The sequence below is a fragment of the Cyprinodon tularosa genome, unplaced genomic scaffold (genome assembly GCF_016077235.1).
Source record: "Cyprinodon tularosa strain WSP-4 unplaced genomic scaffold, ASM1607723v1 ctg4, whole genome shotgun sequence".
NCBI lineage: Eukaryota > Metazoa > Chordata > Actinopteri > Cyprinodontiformes > Cyprinodontidae > Cyprinodon > Cyprinodon tularosa.
In genome coordinates, this window is record NW_024039118.1 from 1348485 (window position 1) to 1370529 (window position 22045).

Sequence of the window (22045 nt, forward strand, 5' to 3'; positions counted from 1 at the left end):
ATGTGCAAAATGAGAGCACATGTTATTTAACTGACTAAGGTAGAAACTGTGCCAAATCAGCATGAATGTAGCAACTTATTGAGGTTGTTGGAAACATTGGTGGTTGCAGCTGCTGAGAGGAAGGATCCCTGGTGTGTTTAGGGTACAGCATATTACTACACTTCTCTTAAACTCTACATTGGTACATGAATGAAAATTTTAGTTTTTAATACTCAGCTTCACTTGTGATTTATAGTTGACCAAAGAGAGGTTGAACCTGCAGTTTTATAATGAGACTGTTTGCTGATAAGTTTTAATATTAGGCATAGGCCATTTGCATGATGGGCATATGGGGTATTGTAGTAAACACCCAGATAATGTTATGTTCTCTCTGTTGTGTTCTTTTTCTCATAGTAGCTTTGCCTCATTTGTTCCTGTTTGGCTGTGACACCATCTTGGAATGAATTATCAGCTGTGCTGCCGCCATCAATAACTTTGTTTATAGATATTGGAGATGGGCCTGTTTTTCAGTGTAGTCCTGATTCTCTGACTGTGACTGTCTGGATGTGCTCTCTTTATCCTCTGACATGGGAGTTGGCTCAGAGCTCGTCTGCCTGGCTGTGTGTTTACTGGACCGGGCCGCCATTTACAGTTGCTTTTTGTGTCTCCTTGGACCCCAGTCGGCCTCGGCAGATGGCCGCTCACACTGAGCCTGGTTCTGCTTGAGGTTTTTTCCTGTCAAAAGGGAGTTTTTCCTCTCCACTGTTGCTACAAGCATGCTTAGTGTGAGGGGTTGCATTCGAGTCAATGAGTCGATGCAATCAACTGGTTTTCCTTAATTAGAAAACTTTGAATCAATTAGACTGTATGATCTGGTGAACTGTAAAGTGAGATGACATTTCTTGTAAATTGGCGCTATATAAATAAACTGAATTGAAATTGAAGATGACTTAGGAATGGAGTGTTCGCCGTTCGTTCATATAAAGACTCGGCACATACAGTCGAATCGGTCATCATCGGCACATACGTCTCACCGACGACTCCCCAACTACTTCCTGGGAGGAGCCGACTGTTATTTACTCGTTGCTTTCAATATCGTTTACTTGTTAATGAAATCTTAACGCGGTGATATTTGCAGTAAAAAAGGTGTGGCCGACAAGACAAAACAAGAAAACACACCTGTCACGTCTAATGAGCCAGTGTGCCTTTGCAGCTCCAGCATGTCGGTGGTGCTGCAGGGCAACTCAGGCTGGGTGCTGGACTCACTGTCCCTCATTGACCGAAGCTATGAGCGATGCATCCGATGGACAGGGCTTCACAAATCACACGTCAAGTGTAGTTTTAACAGACAGTGTTTTCAGATATTAAAGAGCCATTTTAAGCAGGAGGTTAGAACCGGTGTGGGTGGAGAAAGCAGTGATGTTATGCAGAAAACAAACAAACAACCAAAGGTAAACTGCTGCTGCTGCAGGCTACACACGTTGAGTTTGAAGAGCAATGCACATAAGGCTGCAGCCAAACACATTGAAAAACATTTTGAAGCATCCTACCAATGTTTTAAATCTTACTCCAGGGTTGATGCTTTTGGGCTAGTTTTAGTTGTCTTTCAAGTGTTTATATATTTTTCTTGTTGTTGTTTCTTTAGTTTTTAGAAACATTAAATATTTATTTACTGTTGGAAAATATTTTAATTTCAGAAACGTAAGCGAAAACATACTGAGCTCAACCAAGGGGAAATTAATGCAAAGGCTTTTCACGAAAAGGTGAGTTTTCAATGTATATAAAATGTATCAAAAGTATAGAAACTCTTCTAAGCTTTGGCCAAATGACTAGTAAATGTGGTGCTGATATGGTGATGAATTTGTACTATAGAAAAAAACAAAACAATGATTGCTGTAAAGTAAAAGGAAAACAAGATTAGCATACATTTTCTCTTTTTATTTGAAATTCAAAAGGTGTGTATTTGCATGCAATATGTACTTTACTGAACCACATTTCAGCTTCATTTTAAAGACTTAAAACTCTGCTATGGGGTCAAAATTGTTGCTTTATTATTTGCAAATGTGTGTGGAGAGTTGTGAATCTGTATCCCGATTTGTTTGCAGTGGGATTTGAAAATATGTAAATTAAACTGAAAGTGTGTGAGGAGATTTGTGTCTCTAAAACAATCTGTTTTAGAGACAATGTGTAAAACTACTTGTGTGTGTAATAATGTAGATTTGAATGCAGATTTGTGGATTTTTTTTTTTTACACATTTGCAAACCAGATTACACACACAAGTAGTTTTACACATTTGCAGATTGTTTGACAGACACACAACTCTCCTCACACATTTACAGTTTCATTTACACATTTTCAAATCCCATTGCACACACACAAATCAAGATACAGATGCACAATTTTCCACACACATTTGCAAATAATAAAGCAACAATTTTGGCCCCATACTCTACCAGTTCTGTAATCTGTGGACTGATCTATTTGTGTTCTTATTCACAAAAAAGGTCAAGCACAGGCCAACTTTAAAACTTGCATATGATTGTTAAATAGATAGTAGGGGTGTCAACAATAATCGATTCAGCGATTCATTGCAATGCAGGGCATGCACGATTCAGCATCGATGCGTCAACGTGCCATAATCGATTATGTCACTGTTTATTTTCTGGCCTCAAATGGACAAGTTGTGAAGTTTCAATTACTTCCGAATTGAATCAAATCGTTACCTGGTGAATCGTAATCGAATCGTGAGGGCAGTGCCAATGCACACCCCTACTAGATAGGTCTGAACTATAAGAGCAAAATCTGACTAGACTTTTCTAGAACATAGTTTTGTTTTTTGCCATGCCATTGTAGCTTTGATTTTATTTGTTAGTTGCTGGTCTTCTGTCTTCTGCAGTTATGTTTCACCCCAGAGCTACATGCTGCCATCACCATGCCTTACTATGGCTTTGTGTTTTCCAGCACTAATGGTATTTTGCATATTGGCCGGAAAGCTCCTCTCCCTGTTTTCTGTTCTAAATTGGAAGATGCTATACAGTGTATGAGTGCTTTAAATCTTTACATACATCCATCCATCCGTCCATCTTCCTCCGCTTATCCGGGGTTGGGTCGCGGGGGCAGCAGCTTAAGAAGGGAGGCCCAGACTTCCCTCTCCCCAGCCACTTCTTCCAGCTCTTCAGGAGGAACCCCAAGGCGTTCCCAGGCCAGCCGAGAAACATAGTCTCTCCAGCGTGTCCTGGGTCTTCCCCAGGGCCTCCCCCCGGTGGGACGTGCCCGGAACACCTCACCAGGGAGGCGTCCAGGAGGCATCCTAAACAGATGCCCAAGCCACCTCAACTGGCTCCTCTCGACGTGGAGGAGCAGCGGCTCTACTCCGAGTCCCTCCCGGATGACCGAGCTTCTCACCCTATCTCTAAGGGAGAGCCCAGCCACCCTACGGAGGAAACCCATTTCGGCCGCTTGTATCCGCGATCTCGTTCTTTCGGTCATGACCCAGAGTTCATGACCATAGATGAGGGTAGGAACTTAGATCGACCGGTAAATGGAGAGCTTCGCTTTTTGACTCAGCTCTCTCTTCACCACGACGGACCGGTACAGCGCTCGCTTTACGGCAGACGCTGCACCAATCCGCCTGTCGATCTCCCACTCCCTTCTTCCCTCATTCGTGAACAAGATCCACCCCAGTCTGCCAATCCAGGGGGACTGCCCCCGATGTCCATGCAATGTTGAAGAGTCACATCAGCCAACACAACTCCGGGTGGATCTCATCCACCCCCGGGGCCCTGCCACCAAGGAGCTTTTTAACCACCTCGACGACCTCGCCCACAGAGATTGGAGAGCCCAGTCCAGAGTCAACAGGCCCAGCTTCCTCAATGGAAGACATGTTGGTGGGATTGAGGAGGTCTTCGAAGTATTCCGCCCACCAACCCACAACGTCCCGAGTCGAGGTCAGCAGCACACCATCCCCACTATAAACAGCGTTGGTGCTGCACCGCATCCCCCTCCTGAGACGCCGGATGGCGGACCAGAATCGCTTCGGAGCCGTGCGGAAGTCTTTCTCCATGGCCTCTCCAAACTCCTCCCACACCCGAGTTTTTGCCTCAGCAACCATCCGAGCCGCATGACGCTTCGCCCGCCGGTACCCATCAGCTGATTCCGGAGTCCCACAGGCCAAAAAGGCCCGATAGGCCTCCTTCTTCAACCTGACAGCATCCCTCACCGGAGGTGTCCACCAACGGGTTCGAGGGTTGCCGCCACGACAGGCACCGACAACCTTGCGGCCGCAGCTCAGATAAGCCGCCTCGACAATGGAGGAACGGAACATGGTCCACTCGGACTCAATGTCCCCCACCTCCCCCGGGATGTGTTCGAGGTTCTGCCGGAGATGGGAGTTAAAGCTCCGCCTAACAGGGGACTCCGCCAGACGTTCCCAGCAGACCCTCACAACACGTTTGGGCCTGCCAGGTCTGACCGGCATCCTCCCCCTCCACCGGAGCAAACTCACCACCAGGTAGTGGTCAGTGGAAAGCTCAGCACCTCTCTTCACCCGAGTGTCCAAGACATACGGCCGCAAGTCCGATGAAACGATGACAAAGTCGATCATCGAACTGCGGCCTAGGGTGTCCTGGTGCCATGTGCACATATGGACACCCTTATGCTTGAACATGGTGTTCGTTATGGACAATCCATGATGAGCACAGAAGTCCAACAACAGAACACCACTCGAGTTCAGATCAGGGCAGCCATTCCTCCCAACCATGCCCTTCCAGGTCTCACTGTCATTGCCCACGTGAGCGTTTGAAGTCTCCCAGCAGAACAAGGGAGTCCCCAGGAGGGGCACCCTCCAGTACCCCCTCTAAGGTCTCCAAGAAGGGAGGGTAATCTGAACTGTTGTTCGGCCCGTAAGCACAGACAAACCCGTCCCCCCACCCGTAGGCGGAGGGAGGCTACCCTCTCGTTCACCGGGGTAAACCCCAACGTACAGGCGCCGAGATGGGGGGCAACAAGTATGCCCTCTCCTGCCCGGCGCCTCTCACCGTGGGCAACTCCAGAGTGGAAGTATGTCCAGCCCCTCTCAAGGAGACTGTTTCCAGAACCAGAACCATGCGTTGAGGTGAGACCGACTATTTCTAGCCGGTACCTCTCAGCCTCACACACTAGCTCCGGCTCTTTCCCCACCAGCGAAGTGACATTCCACGTCCCAAGAGCCAGCTTCTGCAGCCGAGGATCGGACCGCCAGGGTCCCCTCGCCGGCCGCCACCCAACACACATTGCACCCGACCCCTATGGCCCGTCTCACGGGTGGTGGGCCCATGTAAGGGGGGACCCATGTTTCATCTTCGGGCTGAGCCCGGCCGGGCCCCATGGGTAAATGCCCGGCCACCAGGCACTCGCCATCGTGCCCCCCCTCCAGGCCTGGCTCCAGAGTGGGGCCCCGGTGACCCACGTCCGGGCGAGGGAACGCTGAATCCAAATATTTTGTTCATCATGGGGGTCTTTGGGCTGCGCTTTGTCTGGTTTCTCACCCAGGACCTGTCTGCCTTGGGTGACCCTACCAGGGGCATAAAGCCCCAGACAGCATAGCTCCCAGGATCATTGGGACACTAAAACCTCTCCACCACGATAAGGTGGCAGCCCAAGGAGATCTTTCCATACACCCTTCCCATTTTCAGATGATAGGTTGAACATTGCACCATGAGCTTTTCAAAGCTTGTTTTTTGAAGCCTTAACTCTGGTTTACCTATTTCTAAAACATTATATAATATTATTCCTAACCTGTCTGCTGTGTTAATTGATCTTCATGATTCTATGCTCCGTAATGTTCTCTAAAAAAACCTCAAAGGCCTTAAGAGATTAGCTGGATTTATACAGAGGCTTCAATTCAAATCTCTCAATTGTTATGCACCATTACGGAAATCTGTCAAAAATAATTACACATAAGTGAAAAGTATGACAGTAAGCTAAAGGATCTTGGCTGGAGAGAAAGTATTCACTCCCCGTTGAAGTTTCCCATAGGTTGATTGGTTAAGAAAGAGTTGTTGAAGTTGAAGGAAAGGCTGAGGTTAATGTTAAATGTGGCTTAATCATGTGATATTTCTTAGAGAAAAATAATTCACATCATCTAATGAGAAAAACTCACCAATTTCTAATTCACCAAAGAGTTACATGAACTTTTAAATAAAAGCAGATTGAAGTGACTTAGACTAACTGTATCATCATTTTGTACACACTGTGTAAACAAAGTGAAATTTCGTTTAATACAGCTTTCCGACAGTAAGCATGAGCTTAGCAAAAATTAACATTTCCATTTATAAAGTGCAGCAGTGAGTGAGCAGTAGGAGTGATATGGTGCAAAAGGCTCAGAGCAGTGCAAAAATAAATAAATAGATATGGTGCAAAATGCAGTAGAAACACTGAGTTGACTTCTATTTTGAAGATTCATCAAGTGAAATGTTTCTATGAGTTTTGCAGTATCTCAGATTTTATCCATGGATCCAATAACACTTAGACACACTTCGCAACTATAGCAGCACATTTGTTATCTGCTATTATCTGTCATTATTTATCCTGTATTATAACCCCACTAATATATATAAAATCCATATCCTAACTTTCCTGTGTAGTCTGTATATAGGTTTCATTTTTATTTATTTTATGGCCTTTTACAATTACTCTCTGCTTATATATACCATTTATAGTCCATGCATACATAGTCTCTTTGCACATGTAAATAAATATTTATATCCTGTGTAGCACTTCTGGATAGATGCAAACTACATTTAATGGCTTTGTACTTGTGACAGTTTAATGACAATAAAGTTTAATTCTATTCTATGTTAGAGGCAGGCTGATTAATTCCATTAATCATTTTTTTGGCAGATTTTTCAGACTGATTTCTGATAACAATATTGTTGTTGGTCACCCCTATTGTGTGCTGACCTGCTATAGTAGTTTAAAAGTGACTGCAATATGCCAGGACAGAAAAATTTGCGTTTATCTCTTGATTATTCTTAACCCACTATTTTCATAGCTAGAACACAAAATAATGCCATGTTTATTTTATTTATTTATTATTCTTTGTCATAGATCAGGAGCGTTATCCTGGAAGGAACACAGTCCTTGGTGGATTCTGCACGGTCAGTTGGATACTTTGGTGGAGAGACAGACACTTCCAAAGATCCTCTTCCTTCCCAGGACTGCAGTCTTGCAGCGCTATGTGAGATGGCCAAAGAGCTTCCTCTAGTGAACGATGATCAACAGCAGTGGACACAGTCTCTTTTCACAGAGGAAGGCTGCGTTTCACATGTTGATCTCTTCTCTCAAGTGACTGAGAACAGGGAGGCCTGGGCAGCAGTGGTATCACTGATGGGAGAGGACTATATAATACCTCCTAATACTGCTTTCCTCCTCTCTGATTTCACAAGAATACAACCACTTTTGCAATGTGAGTTTAATAACAAGAAATAGTAATGTAGACAATTTGTAATTCTACTAATGTCTGGAAAAGATGTCTAACACTCAGATGGCTCTAGGAAAGTGATAAAAATACAATAAAATTCAATGTAATGTTTATTTTTTAACAATGAACATAAACTGTTTTGGTTATTTCTTTTTTTTTTAAACAGCTGGGAGGAGGTTTGACCTCATTGTTATTGATCCTCCGTGGGAAAACAAGTCTGTGAAAAGAAGTCGCAGGTTATATGGCCTTCACATACAAATGTTAAATATATTACTTTTCAAGTCTCTATCTGTTTACTCTGCCATATAAAGCTTGTATATTTCAATCTCTTACGAGAGAAACAAGGCATTGTTTTACAAACTGATAGACAAATCTACATAAAATGCATGAAAAACATTGCAACTGTTTAAAAGATTAAGCTTCCTTTAGGAAAATAACATTGCATTGTTACTAGTGTATGAAAACATGTGTAGGGGAACCAAAACCTGGTTCAGACACTCATTAGAAGTTTACTACAAATATTTTGGACCATATAGTTTTAAAAGTACATCTAATTGTTTGTATTGACTGTAGTCAACATGAATGCAGTACATCATTGCATGCTGATCATGTCGGGTTTGACCCGTTATCTTTCACCATGTAGATACAGCTCTTTGCCTTCATCCCAGCTGAAACGCCTTCCCGTCCCCCTTCTGGGGTCTCCAGGTTGTTTGGTGGTCACCTGGGTGACAAACAGACCAAGTCACCTCCGTTTTGTCCGTGAAGAGCTTTATCCACACTGGGATGTAGAAGTTGTGGCCGAATGGTTCTGGGTCAAGGTAGTGGACATCTAGAGATGACTGATTTATGGAAAGGCTAAGAGAGAATTACCCTCATTTGCTGCCTTTCTTGTTTTTCAGGTCACCACATCAGGGGAGTTTGTGTTTCCTCTTGATTCGCCGCACAAGAAGCCATATGAAGTGCTGGTGCTGGGTCGATATTGTCCAACCACTGGTGACACAAGGTGTGAATAACTTTCATGCATTGCCTTGCATCGCTCATACGTGTTGAACCATTTCACATCCTGTCATTTTATTTGTATTTAATTTTTTATGAGAGACCAACACAAAGCAGAACAGGAAGGGTACGAATATAAATCTGAAAAGTACAGAATATCTCAGTATTCTGGACCGCCTGGGTTCTGGAACCATCCTTAGCTTTTAAGGTATGCCTCCACCAGTGTTGCCGATCACTGGACTTAGATTTTTGCATATTCTTCTATGCAAAGTAGCTTAATCTCAGGTATGCTAAACAAATGGTATTGAGTGTTTTTCTAATCCACAAAACAAAAATTGGAGAGAATGTGATTTTTTCCCCCATTTTTTCTAAAAATGTTTCAACACCAGGGGTCTTTGTCAATTCTGTCCCCTCGCTCTAGACTAACTCCTTGGACTAACACCAACATACTTAAGCTTTCTTTTGCATAGGTCTAGTAGTTCACATTTTTTATGCTCAAATGTCTTTATTCCTCAAAATGTTCCTCTGTTCGAACTGATAAAGGAAAGAAAGCATTCAGCGTGTTGACTCCTACAGCGTGGAATCAGCTCCAGTCTGAGCTCAAGATGTTGGACAATTTCTTTGGACTTATTTCGAGCGGTTCTTAAAGATAGACGACAAGCTTCTATGAAACAGTGTCACTGCTTTTAAATAGTTTTTTATATTTGTGCATATGTATTAATTGGCCTTAATTTTGCAACCAGGTGACAGTGTATTGCAGATCTCTGCCCAGATCTCAACGGGGTTTACCTGGTCAAATAACGAAAAGAAAAAGAGTAGAACAATCTGTAGTTGGAGGGCTGCTCTTGTCAAGCTCCCGGTGGCCCATCCTCCTCAGCACATTCCAAGTCAAATGTAAATCAATGTTTTATTCTCAGTTGTTGGAGTCTGTTGTTTTGTATGGGATTGGATCAATTTGGATCTGTTTGTCATAGATTTTTACTTTTTCAAAGAGGAAAAGAACACACCTCAATAAAACAGAGAAGGATCCAGCGTTGTCTTTAAAATGCATTTAAAAGCGTTTGGAAAATCCATCTCTGACTGTAGTCCTGGGGGTGGGGTTCTTAAACATTTATACAGCCCACTGGGCACAAGATAAAAGGGAGATGAATTCCAGAAACACCAGAGCTCCATCTTATTCTGGTCTGATTCCAGTTTCTTATTTGACCTTGGAAGAAACAGAGCTCACTTATGAATAACTCTGTATCTACTGTTCTCAGCACGAACAGAACTCCACTGTGGGAGAAAGATACTGGCCGGTACAGAAAAGAAACTGGTGACCTATAGTCACAAAATGCAAATAGATTTGGGGAATGCATCTTTTCCTAGACTATATATGATCAATGTTAGACATCAAAGAATAGTGCAGATGCACTTAAACAAAACAGGGTAAGGATAACATACATGAACATATTTCATCTCAGATCTCCAGGAGACTGAGTGAGTAACCTTGACCAAATTAGTTCCCGGACACTGAAACTGCAATCCTCCCCCTCTGTTCAGTGGTGGGTTTCACCTTTAACAAAGATGAATTCCATTACCCATCCATTAAATCTTATGTCCTCTTTGTAAAAGATCTAAACATTTTGGTCTTCAAAGTTTGGGCCTTTGCTCTTAAGGTGCAAGTGCACAGCTGTATCTTGGCTAGATCATGCGTTTTTGTAGTTTGGTGTCTCAGACATAGGATATTGAGCAGTCCTCTCTGCACTGGATCGAATAAACACCTTCGCTCAGCTAAGGTTTGTGTGTTCTGCTTTAGTAGGAACTGTTTTTGTCTAAGGGGTGTCCTTGTAATTGAAATTAAGTGGTATGTTTATAGAAAACCCTTTGTAATTTCTCGGAAACTCCTGACAGGTTGAATACATTTTTTAGGGGCTCTGTTTTCTTCTCTGTTAGATGGAGTGTTATTCTTCTGACTATTTTTTGTTGTTGCTGAAAATACCCAGTTTGAATAGCCACACTCTTTGCGTACCATTCCTGACATATTTGTGTTGTTGTCTTGTCTCTTCTGTGACTAACAGAGTTTTGTCAGCCCAGTAACTCAGATTTCCGACAACAGAAAGTTTCTCCAGGCTTGGTGTAAACCCCGTATTAAAACTCCCATTGCCCTCAATAAGCACAGCACGGTCCAGAAATCGCTGCATGTTATTGTTGGCATCCTCTCTGGTGAACTTTTTGTCCACTGAGTTGACGTGGTTGGTGAAATCCTCAACTTCCTGGGATTGGATTTTGACTCCGGTGTCATCCACACTGAGGGCAAGCAATGAAGTTACCGTCACCTGGATGTCTGAAGATTTGCGCAGCATTTCTATTTTTAAGTCTTACCACACATGCCTCCCTTTAAGCAGAGACATTGAAGTCCTCAATTAGATTTGAAGATTGCACATTTCCTTGGCCATTCTTACTTCTTCAAAAGGCTTTAGAAAGGACATTTTGCAGTATTACCCTGTGCTTAGATCTATCCACATTCTAATCGACTCTGACAACCATCCCTACATCTCCATGTTGATCCCAGAACGGTGGCTGTGTGTTCTGAGGTTTAAGGGCTATTCTTGCTGTTTTTGAAAGGCTTAGTATGCATGATTTTTTGTTATTAAATCTTTAGATGGATTATATCCAAGTGACACAGTAGTTTTTATGTTTTTGTTTCAGCCATTTACAAACACCAAATGTTCCAGTTGAAGATAAGCGTCTGATTGTGAGCGTTCCTTCAGCCCTGCACTCCCAGAAACCATCACTGTCAGGTAAATTTTGGTGCAGTGTTTTACTGCACCACTAGAGGACAATGCTGTAGTGCAAATAAAATCTACTTATATCCTTCCTTTAGAAGCATTGGCTCTAACTCTGGAGTCTGTTGGCCTTGAGGAAAACTGACATTTTCATTTTATTCTCAATAATGTGAGCAGATAAATGAAACATTTTTGATTATGGTGTGACCTCTATTTGGGAATAATACTTAATGTAAACCATATATAAAAGATCTGTGGTTCATGCAGAGGTTTTCTTTGTTAATGTGGTTATTAGTTGCAGAGTGGAGAAGATAGGTTTCTTTATTTTCCATATTTACAACCATGAAACCAAAATATATATAACTTAAAATTAAAAGTAACATTTTAAAGCACGCATGTAAGATTTGTCCCAAATGCTCCATCTTTATTACCCCCTTTGCTTAGAACCTGTGTAAGACCTTGGCCATGCAGGGACTTAGAATAAGTAAGGCTTGACGTCAGCTCATTCCCTCTCAGGGGAACACAATTTATGGTGCAGTAAGGAGGGTGAAACATGGCCGCTGTTTGCTGGTGCCCTTTCAGTGGCACAAAAAGCTTGCCTCCTGTAGAGCAAGTGGGAGATTATTAACATACATTGATTTGAATCATAATGATGCCTCCTTTGAGCTGGGACACTATAGAGATTTGACAGATTAGGAAAAAATTGCGCCTTGTCTCCATGTGTGACTCTATGTGCGTCTCAGTAGGTTTCTTTTATAGCTGGTTTGATTATTCCACTTGATTCATTGTTGCAGATTGGGAAGATTTTCTTACAAAAATCTACCTTAATTATGCTGCCTTGGACAATATCCAGTGATTCAGCAGAAATGTTTTCCTTTTTAGTTTGGGTAACTTTTCTTATATCTAATGCATTTGTTGCAATAAAGCTCTGGTAGATGTGTCTCACTTCTTTTTATGTTGAAACAATATAAAGATCCTTATAAGTGTATAATTTGTTTATAAGAATCAAAGAATAGCACCTCTTTACTATTTTTAAACCACAAATCTTGACTTTTGAACTCATATTTATAATTTCCCATTTTCTCTGGTATTTACATTTCTTTGGTAGAGATATGTAAAACCCAATTAATTTTATTTTTCTTGCAGCTGTATAATCTCACCCTGAAAAGCCCAACCTTTTATGTGCACTTATTTAACTATTGGAAGAAAAGAAAAAACTCTTATGTTAAAAAAAAGAAGAATTTAATTAAATAAGCTGTGACACCATTAAAAAGGTTTACCTACCCTTTACAACTCCTTTTTGTCAATATGAGAGCAGAGCACTCAATCTTTGGTAATAATTTACAAGATCAGAGCAAACAATAAAAAGGATATTTGACCAGTTCTCCTTTCAAAATCTTCCACTATCATCTAGTGTGCTGGGTTTTCTCTTATGCTTTATTGCTTAGCCCGTAAAACAAATGAGAACCAAGATGGCCGCTGAATAAAGTCGATGTTTGGTCTGGAATGGTTATCCCTTTTTATTTGACTGTATGTCCTGATTGTTTTTCAACTGAAACAATCACTCTTAGCCAACTTTTAGTTGTCTGACAGAAGCTCATGACCTTAAATCTGCTATTTTAAATAGATCATAATAGCATATACTCTGATAATGTTCTCTGGGTCTTTGGATGACAAACAGGCCCACAGCATCATAGATCCTCCAACAAAAATAGCAGAAGCAATAAAATGTCTTCTGGCCATTTGGCGCTGAACCTCCAGCGAGCCCAAGATGCCAGTTAAAAGCAAAAAAGCTTCACGTCTGTTTATGGAGGTAGAACAGAATAGGGTTTTTTTTTTTCTCCTGACATCCTTCTTAAACATGTTTTAAATATAGACTATGTGTAATAGTTACAATGAAACACTAAGATGCTACTGTTTTTGGAGTTTTTAATGGCACTGGTTTCTACTACTTTCGACGGTAGGCTGACAGGAAAGGGGGTATGAGAGAGGGGGAGAGATGTGGCAAAGGACCAAAGGTCGGATTTGATCCCGGGTTGCCCATGTCAAGGACTAAGGCGTCCGTTCATGGGTTGTGCACGCTTACCACTGCGCCACCTGCATGCCCAAGATGCAACTGTTTTTAAGTTCTACAATGTGTGTAGCAGCTAAATAAAGTTGTTTAGCCAAATTTGTCGCATTTCTAGCTTTTTCTTTTACTTTAAATATTGTTCTAATGCTAGCTGTAGGCGACTTTAGGGTTACATTTATTGTGCTGCTTTTATTTTTTATTCATTTTTTGTGTAGAGTGAATGCATCCTCATGCATCTTGTAACACCAGAGCCTGGTTATGATCTGCACTGAAATTTGATTTTTAGATTGTAATCAATATAAAATAAATATGTCAAAGTTTTATATGTAGATTTACTTAGTCAAACCTGAAAAGTGAAAATAAACAAAAAAAAGATCATTAAGACTTTACTTGTTTAGAAAGAACAAAACCTTTTCTTTTGTGTGCAACATTGTCCAGAGGTTATGATGTGCCACCCCATTTTAAACTTCAAATAATTAAACCTTCTCTCTCTTTTCAAGTTGAGAGCTGAGTCACAAGGTGAGGACGAGTTAGTCACTGAGCTGCATGTTTGGCCTTTCCACTCTGGGGCTTTGTGTCTGTGACGGACAGAGAGAGAAAAAAAAAAAGAAGTAAGGTTATTCAACACATTGTATAGGTTAGATGGATTTTCGGAGCAGACTTTTGAGCTCATTAACTCCCTGAGTGTTGGCTGAGTTAGTGTCAGAGTAACAGAGAGTAGCAGAGGAAGTGAAACGTATCTGTCAGGTGTTCCTCTCCTGCAATATTAGCACTTATAAAGCCAAGGTCACTGGCAGACTCCTCACAGAGAGGGAAAAAACCTGTTCAGCGGTGCGAAGGAGGTCTGCAGCTGACACTTCTGTCTTCCGCCTATTACAAGGTAACAACTGAGGAGCTCTCATATGAGATTCGTGCAGCCCAGTGATGTGAAACCCAGATTTATTGATTTTTTTTTTGACTCTCTTAAGTTTTGGTATGAATTTCCAGCTATCCTAGTTTATTTGTCTGTATGAAAAAAAGAACATTTCCATGAGGTTAGGCTTTTTTCGTCTTTTTAAACCCTCATTATTTTGTAGACAAATGTACATCTGCTACAGTATGCATAAGAAGAGATTCCTGGAAAATCATTGACCTAAGGCAACATTTAAATGCAAGAAAGATATGCTGATTTCTTTCTGGCTATTTGGTCTCACAGCAGAGTATCCTATTCTCAGTTGTACTTTAGTGTTAGAGTAAGCAACTGAATAACTATTTTCCCCTCTTGTTTATATCTATCTATCTATCTATCTATCTATCTATCTATCTATCTATCTATCTATCTATCTATCTATCTATCTATCTATCTATCTATGTATATGTATATATTTAAAAATAATATGGTAATGCTTTCTTTTACAGTACATCAGTAACCCTACAATAACATAGTAACAATATATTACTGGGTAACAAGACACACTTTTAGGAAAATGTTGTTAAGTGTTGTGCTTTGATTTTTGGGCAAACAAGGTAAAGCCAGACTTCTTAGTAACTCAGTAATTTCACCAACAGCAATAAATTATCCATTTTCTGTCATGCTGGTGCCAATCTCTGGCTGTCTACAGGCGAGAGGCGGGGTCCACCCTGGACAGGTCGCCAGTCCATCGCAGGGCAACACAGAGACAAACAGGACAAACAACCATTCACACACACACTCACTCCTAAGGAGAATTTAGAGAAGCCAGTTAACCAAACAAACATGTTTTTGGACTGTGGGAGGAAGCCGGAGTACCCGGAGAGAACCCACACATGCTTAGGAAGAACATGCAAACTCCAAACAGAAAGGGCCCAGACCGGGAGTCAAACCCTGATCTTCTTGCTGCAAGGCATCAGTGCTACCCACTGCTGCACTGAGCAGCAATAAATAAAAGAGTTATTATCTAGTAAAATGCAGATTATTACTTGGCATATAACAGAAAACCAAACCTAGAAGACAGCAAGCCAATCTTCTTAACAAAACCCTTATTTATATATAACTTGATTTCAGTTAAATTCACTTTATTTACCTGATCATAAGTTACAATTTAATTTGTAAGCGATTGGTAGGTAAGGACCAATAATAGAAACTGTTCTGTGGTAACCTAATGGTACCCACCAAAATTCTCCGTCGTTACATAGTAACATACAATTGTAATAATTACATGCAGGTATACTGTACTATACCTATATAGTTTACCTATACAATACTATACTATACTATATTATACCTACTATACTATACCTGCATATATACCTTAATTTTGTGTGACTTGCTATCTTATTACCATGTTATTACATGGTTATTGATGTACTGTAAAAGAAAGCATTACCTATAATGTAATATAATATAATTTTATTTGATATATTCTTTATTAATTTTTTTTTATTCCACAGAAGTGTTAAAGTTATATATTGGAGCTGAAGCTAACTGTCTGGAGCTGTTTGCCCGGAGTCTTCAGCCAGGATGGACCAGTTGGGGAAACGAGGTGCTGAAATTTCAGCACAGAAGCTACTTCAATTTGGAAGCTGCAGATACCTCTAAAGAAGAGGTGACAGACAACCCTACAGGCACAAATGGCTCAAGTTAGCCTGAGAAAAGCAAATGTCCTGCTGCATCCAGCCTTTCTTACTGTAGAGTTAATAACTGATATTAAACACCTACCAGTTGTTGTTTGTTTTACTATGTTTTTAATAAAGATTTTGCAAGTAAATGCTGCTCCAAAATTGCTTTTTCATCTAGAATATGTATGCATGTAGAAGTTTTAATGTTTTGCGGATTGCTCTTGATAAATCTTAAGGTAGTGATAATGTTATTTCGGAGATGAAAAAACATTTCTGTACAGCTTTTTTGAACCTAACTACTTCCCACACACATCTCAGACTCCCAACTTTCTAGGTTTTTTGGCCTTTTGAGTACTCATTGGCAGTGTGTGTGTGTCTTAAGAAATATCAACACATTCTATTTGTACTCTCTCTATGCAGTTTTAAGGCTGAATTTCTAAATGTGGGTCTGTAACTCTTTGTTACACCTACAGTATATTAATCTCAGCGCTCCCCACCACCAGTTAGAACTCAAGCCTCTTGGATGAGAGATGAAACTTTTAAGAAACTTCAGGTCCAGTTGCCTACACAGAACTTTTCAAGCCCTACATCCTTTTATCATCCCTCTAACTGTTTCTGGTGAAGATTTTCAGTCATCCAGGTCATAGTCCAAAAAAGTAAAAAAAAAAACGATCCACTGGACTTTCCCATTCAGGAAGCTTTTTTAATTGAAAATGCCAGAAATAGTGTTGAGTTCAATGCTTTATACAGTAGCCCAAAAAACCTTTGTTTTTGCTTTGAAAACATGCAGCTTGTGCTGACATTTTGAATTGAGCTTCCTGGGTGGGAAACAAAACGTCTTTCAACTTGGAAGCAAAGTCCAGTGGTTTGTTTTTTCCTTTTTTTTTTTTGGGAAAAGCCTCTAACTTATCTTTCCTCATTGCGTGGAGTCGCACTAAAAACATGGTAGTATAAGAGCATGGAAGCAAAGCTGAATTATGGCCCCTGCAGCACATCACAGCTAATGAAGCTAAAATGTGACTCCAGCCGCATCACCAACATATTACTCCAGTTAGGTCCATCTTCAACGTGTAAACAGACACATACTATGCATAAGATGACAAGTCACGCCATACCTGTGACAGTCAGTGTTTTAAACAAATCAGAATCATTAAAATGGGTGACAGGAAAATGTTTTCCGAAGCAGATCTGTCAACATTTTTCAAAACGTGACTATTTGTTTTTGACAATTAAATACAAATAATGTTTCTTTTAGTGAGTGTATTTCATGTTGATGGCTGTTAGGTATTGCTTGTTCTGACTCATAATAATAAGAAATAAATTGTCACCATATCATGGGCACTTCCAGTCAGGGTCCAACAGGGGCCAGTGTCCCTGTTGAAACAGTCCTAGCCCCTGTACTGAATACTTGATACTTGAAGTTCTCCTGGTGATTGTTTGTAAAGTGCCTTGAGATGACATGCGCTGTGAATTGGTGCTATATGAATAAACTGAATTGAATTTAAATTGATTATTAGTTATTTCAGCAGTGATTAAAAAATAAAAATGTTGCACTTTTAGCTTTAGTGTTTCTGAGACAGCATCAAGCCGACCTAATAAATGAATAAATATTAAATGCAGCAAGTGTTTTCAAAGACAGACAGACCCAAACCCTGTTTATATGCCTGAGAAGAGTGTAAATATTTTAAGTTGTTTTGTTTTATTTTCACTGATGTATTGAGATGTTACTTTAATATGGCCATATATTCTGCTTCAAATGTTGAAAACAATGGCACAGCAAGATACTGGCATCCTATATTTCAAACTTTGGATGATGCCTTCATGCTTCCACACCTCTTACCTTTTCCTTCAAATCTAACAAAGGCCATTACAGCCAGTTCAATACTACTTTCATTTAATTACATAATTACATGTTCTAGGAATTTAAGATATTTGTCCCTGAAGTAATTGCTTCTTCCTTACTGAGCGGCTTTTAAGCTCTTATTGGTCAGGAACTATTTAGACTAAATACATATAAAGCTGTGTCTACATGTAGCTGTGATATAATTTCCCTTTAAAAGACATCATTTCCACCATGTCCCTTTTAATACAGTGTATCCAAATGTGTTTGCTCAGAAAATTTTTAACTGTCATCACTCTTTTAATAATTATTTCCATTCATCAATTTTTTTTATCTTTTAAAATTATCTAAAACATCAAAAGAAATGTCTATATTTATATTCACAGAGGATATCAGCTAACTACAACAGCAAGACCAGTAAAGGATCTCCGGTTTTTAAAAGGTTTCCATATCTTAAAAAAGGCTGTAATTAAATAATTGTACATTTTAGATGGTATTACTAATTACAAACGTTCTTAAATATATCAATATGTGCAGTTGGGAATATACTATTTCCTTGCTTAGTGTAGCACCACTTTTGATCATTTTCCATGTAAACATATGAAGATTCATTTCACTTCTCTGACATCAGCTGAAAATTCTTCATAAAATGCCTTTCGGGAGGTTGTGGAGACGTGTTTCAAAGGGTCATTCAGGTCTACAAGGATTTTTTTCTGATTGTCTGTTTCCCTTCAAAGCAGAAAGCAATCAACTAGAGGATACTTGAATATTTTTATCAATACTCTCATTCTGTTCACCATTTATTATTAAATCCATTGAAACAAATTCACCTCCATGATTCATGTTGTTATTACCTGCTTTTCAATAACGTTTGTTTTTTGTGTTGACCTGCTTTATCATCTGTCAGACTCTCAAACTGTCAGAACTTCATCTACAAAGGTTTTCGTTCTTTGGCTATTTTTGTCATCTGTTTCTAAAAATAATCTACTATTCTGTATGATGCCAGAACTTCAAAACGATTCTTATTTTATTTTCTTCTTCCATTTTTGTGGTTATTTCTTTTTGACTCTTGTAAAACGACCAGCGTCTGAGATGACGTCATCTTCTAGAAGCTCACAATTGCACCAGAGAATGAGGTCATCATCTCTCGCAGGCGCCACAGAAGGCAGAGAGTCCTGTCAAACTAAAGATAAAGCACCAGCAAAGAAACAAAGACCTTTACCACTCAGTTTCCTTGATCGTCTGTTTGAATCAGAAAAAAATCAAATTTTGGTGTGTTTTAACAGATCCAGAATCCTTCCTTACTCACCTTTTTTTTTTATCTATTTTTATTTTTTAACAGCTGAGTTTTACTGTGAAATAAATTCACAGAAATTAAATTGCCCACATGCTGATGTTGACTTTGACAGTTGTTTTTGTGCTAAAAACCATCCAATGACACACAATTTCCTCTTTAAAAAAAACCAAAACAGAAACCACTGATACAAGAACTGTCAAATGTTCTACATGAAAGCACAACTATTCTATCTTGCTGTCAAACACTGAAGGAAAGTTTTTTGGCTTTGGCTTTAGGTCAGTAAGGACAACCTCAACAGCTTACTGCAGGTTGCTCCTACTATGCCCCCCCCCCCCCCCCACCAACAACTCTACAAACCTTTTCTCTCTGTCCCCTTACCTGCACTAAAGGTCTCTGAGGAAGGGGTAAATGGGTTCTTTCGGAAATGTAGACATACTCCAGGACATGCTAGTATTGCTCCCTTCTACATGAAAGCCTACACTAGCCAAGTTGCCCCAATTCTTACTCAGTTCTTCAACATGTCCCCATCCTCTGGCCCCCTTGAAATCCCGTTTGTCCTCCCATGTAGCCCACCCTCAGATCACCTGACATGCCACAGCACCAGTGGTCTAATTTATAAAGCTTGCATACACACAAAAATGGCCTGAAAATTGCATGAGCTGAATTCCATGCAAAGGTTGTCATTTATTTAAAATGGTGCAATCCCACATGCAAACTCAGACCCATCCATACCCGTATGCATATTTTGGGTACACATATTTAAGGTGCTTCATAACCACAACCAATCTGCCATATTAAACCTTGTAGATAGATTTGTTGTCCCTCCTTTGTTTTTTGTTCACAGTTCACAACCACTCTGGTTCCTGTCGGCTCTTCCCAGCGCGGATTGGTTTTAAACATATTCAACAATTAATTGACTCTCTGCCTGAAGCCTCTTTTAGAAACGAAATAATTCTGTCAATTTATCCATAAAGCTGAGATATCACAGCTCAATGCTGCCTGCTTGTCCTTGTTGTGTGATTAATGAAAGTCTACACCAGACTATAAAGGAGTCATTTACTGTATAACACTTCCTTTTATTTACGGTGACCACAAAATGTAATTTTCTGACCTCCCACCTCTAACACAAAAACTTTGATCAAACAGCCCTTTTTACGCTCTCTAGATGCATTGATAACAATTAACGTTGATTACCTAATTAATGTCAATACACATTGGGATATATGTAGTTCTTTGTGTGGAACATTTACAGTTGAATGTGGGCATGAAGTGGGCCGAACATGAGTTGGAGAGTTGGATGCAAATTGCTTGGTTTTTTGGGTGTTTTATAAATCAGAATTTATTTATTTTTTTTTTTTTTGCCGTACTCCATATTTGGGTGTTTGGCATACATATACTTTTAGTATGCCCCTTTTTAGTATTTACCCAATGTTTTATAAATGAGATCCCATGTTTCTCCTGTTGATGCTATGGAACACAAAAAGGCTCCAATCCAAGAGCATAACAGCACATATATATATTATTAAATTAGAGATAAAAAGCATCATCAATCAAAAAGTGAAGAAACAATGAATAAAAAAGTAAAATGAAGAAATTAAGATAGCTTTATAAGATAAAGAAGACCACAGGAGAGTAAGATTAAACAGACATGAAGAAATGAGATGCATACAGAACCTAATTCTACATTTTTTAAATTACAAAGCATAATACAGGAAACTTTGACCAATTTCAGGAGGATGAAAAAAAATAGAACTTGTATTGCAATGCCTGAAATTGAAACATGAACATTTCAAGGATAGAATTTGAAAATATGTAAGAAATGTTTAGCATATAAAGTGCATTGCACATGGACACCTGGAGCAAAAACAAACGTTGTTGATCAATATTGAACCACTCCATACCAGATGGTGGCAGTATCGCCCACTACCTTTCTTTTTACAAGCTTAAAAACTACAGGATGAACACAAGAACACAAGTTCAACTCCTTTCTACCCAATATGTATATATATTCAAAATGTAAAAAAAAAAACTTAATTATCATAGTCTGCACCCCTCCAATCCCTCCTCACACCCCTTGCTGACCACCTGCAGCTCGCTTGTTGTGTAAAAACACTATGCTTTATGCCCTTTATACACCACCTCAATTATCCAGGGAACCATGCTGGATCTTATTTGTGGATTTCAGCTCAGCCTTTAATGGCATCAGCCACACATCCTCAACCAGAAGCTCATTCAACTCACAATGCCCGTCTTTGACTTTTTAGGTAGATGCTCCACAGCTCTTTTGCATTCACCATCCACCATGGAGACAGTTCATTTCCCCAGTCTGCCTCTCTGATCAAAACACTGAACACCTTACTGCATGAATAATCAAATATGTTTCTGGTAAACCAAATAAGCATATTTCACTTTCAAAATCTGCATGTTAGCTTATCATGGAAAAGGTAAAGAAATGGGCTGTACATGCACATTTATATAGGCTACATAGTGTTTCAGTTATCTTTTATTTTGTATTAAATATATTTATATATCTATATGCTATCAAGATTGAAATCACAGTCAAATGTGTTGTTTGTGTACAATCTTAGCTAATAGAGTTAATTGGTTCTTCCATGTAAAATATCTTTACTGTTATTGTCCTGGCATAGAGTTGGTGTCTTGATTTTTCCTTTAATGTAATTAATTAGTGGAAATCTAGTATATAAAAAGTTTTTTGATATTTTTGCCAATGTTGCTAATATGAATTGATTTTTTTTTTTTTTTTGCAAATGTGTTCACAGGAGAATATTCAACATTACCAGAGGCGATTTGTCTTTAATCTTCTAAGAAATGTTTAAAAGGCTTCAGGTAAAAACTGGTGTAAATAGTGTGAAGCTTTATCAACAACTTTGCTCACAGGAGGAAAAACAAATCCTTTGGTTCAGACTCAGCCTTGCAGCAGGCTGGCCGTCGTCAGGGCCAAATCTCCCACAGGAGGCTGCAGGGGGCGGGGATTTTGGAGATAATTATTTCCTAAGAGGTACTTCTCCTTCCCGTATGCCGCCGTCCCAAACTCCG

General features: G+C 39.9%; 1 protein-coding gene across 1 annotated transcript; it reads left to right on the forward strand.

Moving 5' to 3' along the window:
- Positions 1-997: 997 nt before the first annotated feature.
- Positions 998-16000, forward strand: mettl4 (methyltransferase like 4). The gene is made up of 8 exons (XM_038297861.1): positions 998-1430; positions 1677-1742; positions 7067-7424; positions 7606-7675; positions 8083-8257; positions 8339-8442; positions 11127-11218; positions 15684-16000. Exons 1-8 carry the CDS (start codon positions 1200-1202, stop codon positions 15875-15877), a joined length of 1290 nt encoding a protein of 429 aa, XP_038153789.1. The 5' UTR covers positions 998-1199; the 3' UTR covers positions 15878-16000.
- Positions 16001-22045: the final 6045 nt, after the last annotated feature.

Coding starts and splice junctions, on each gene's coding strand:
- mettl4 (XM_038297861.1), top strand. CDS start 1,200: ATGTCGGTGGTGCTGCAGGGCAACTCAGGCTGGGTGCTGGACTCACTG. Junction 8,258..8,338: donor CCGAATGGTTCTGGGTCAAG/GTAGTGGACATC, acceptor CTTGTTTTTCAG/GTCACCACATCAGGGGAGTT. Junction 11,219..15,683: donor CCAGAAACCATCACTGTCAG/GTAAATTTTGGT, acceptor TTTATTCCACAG/AAGTGTTAAAGTTATATATT.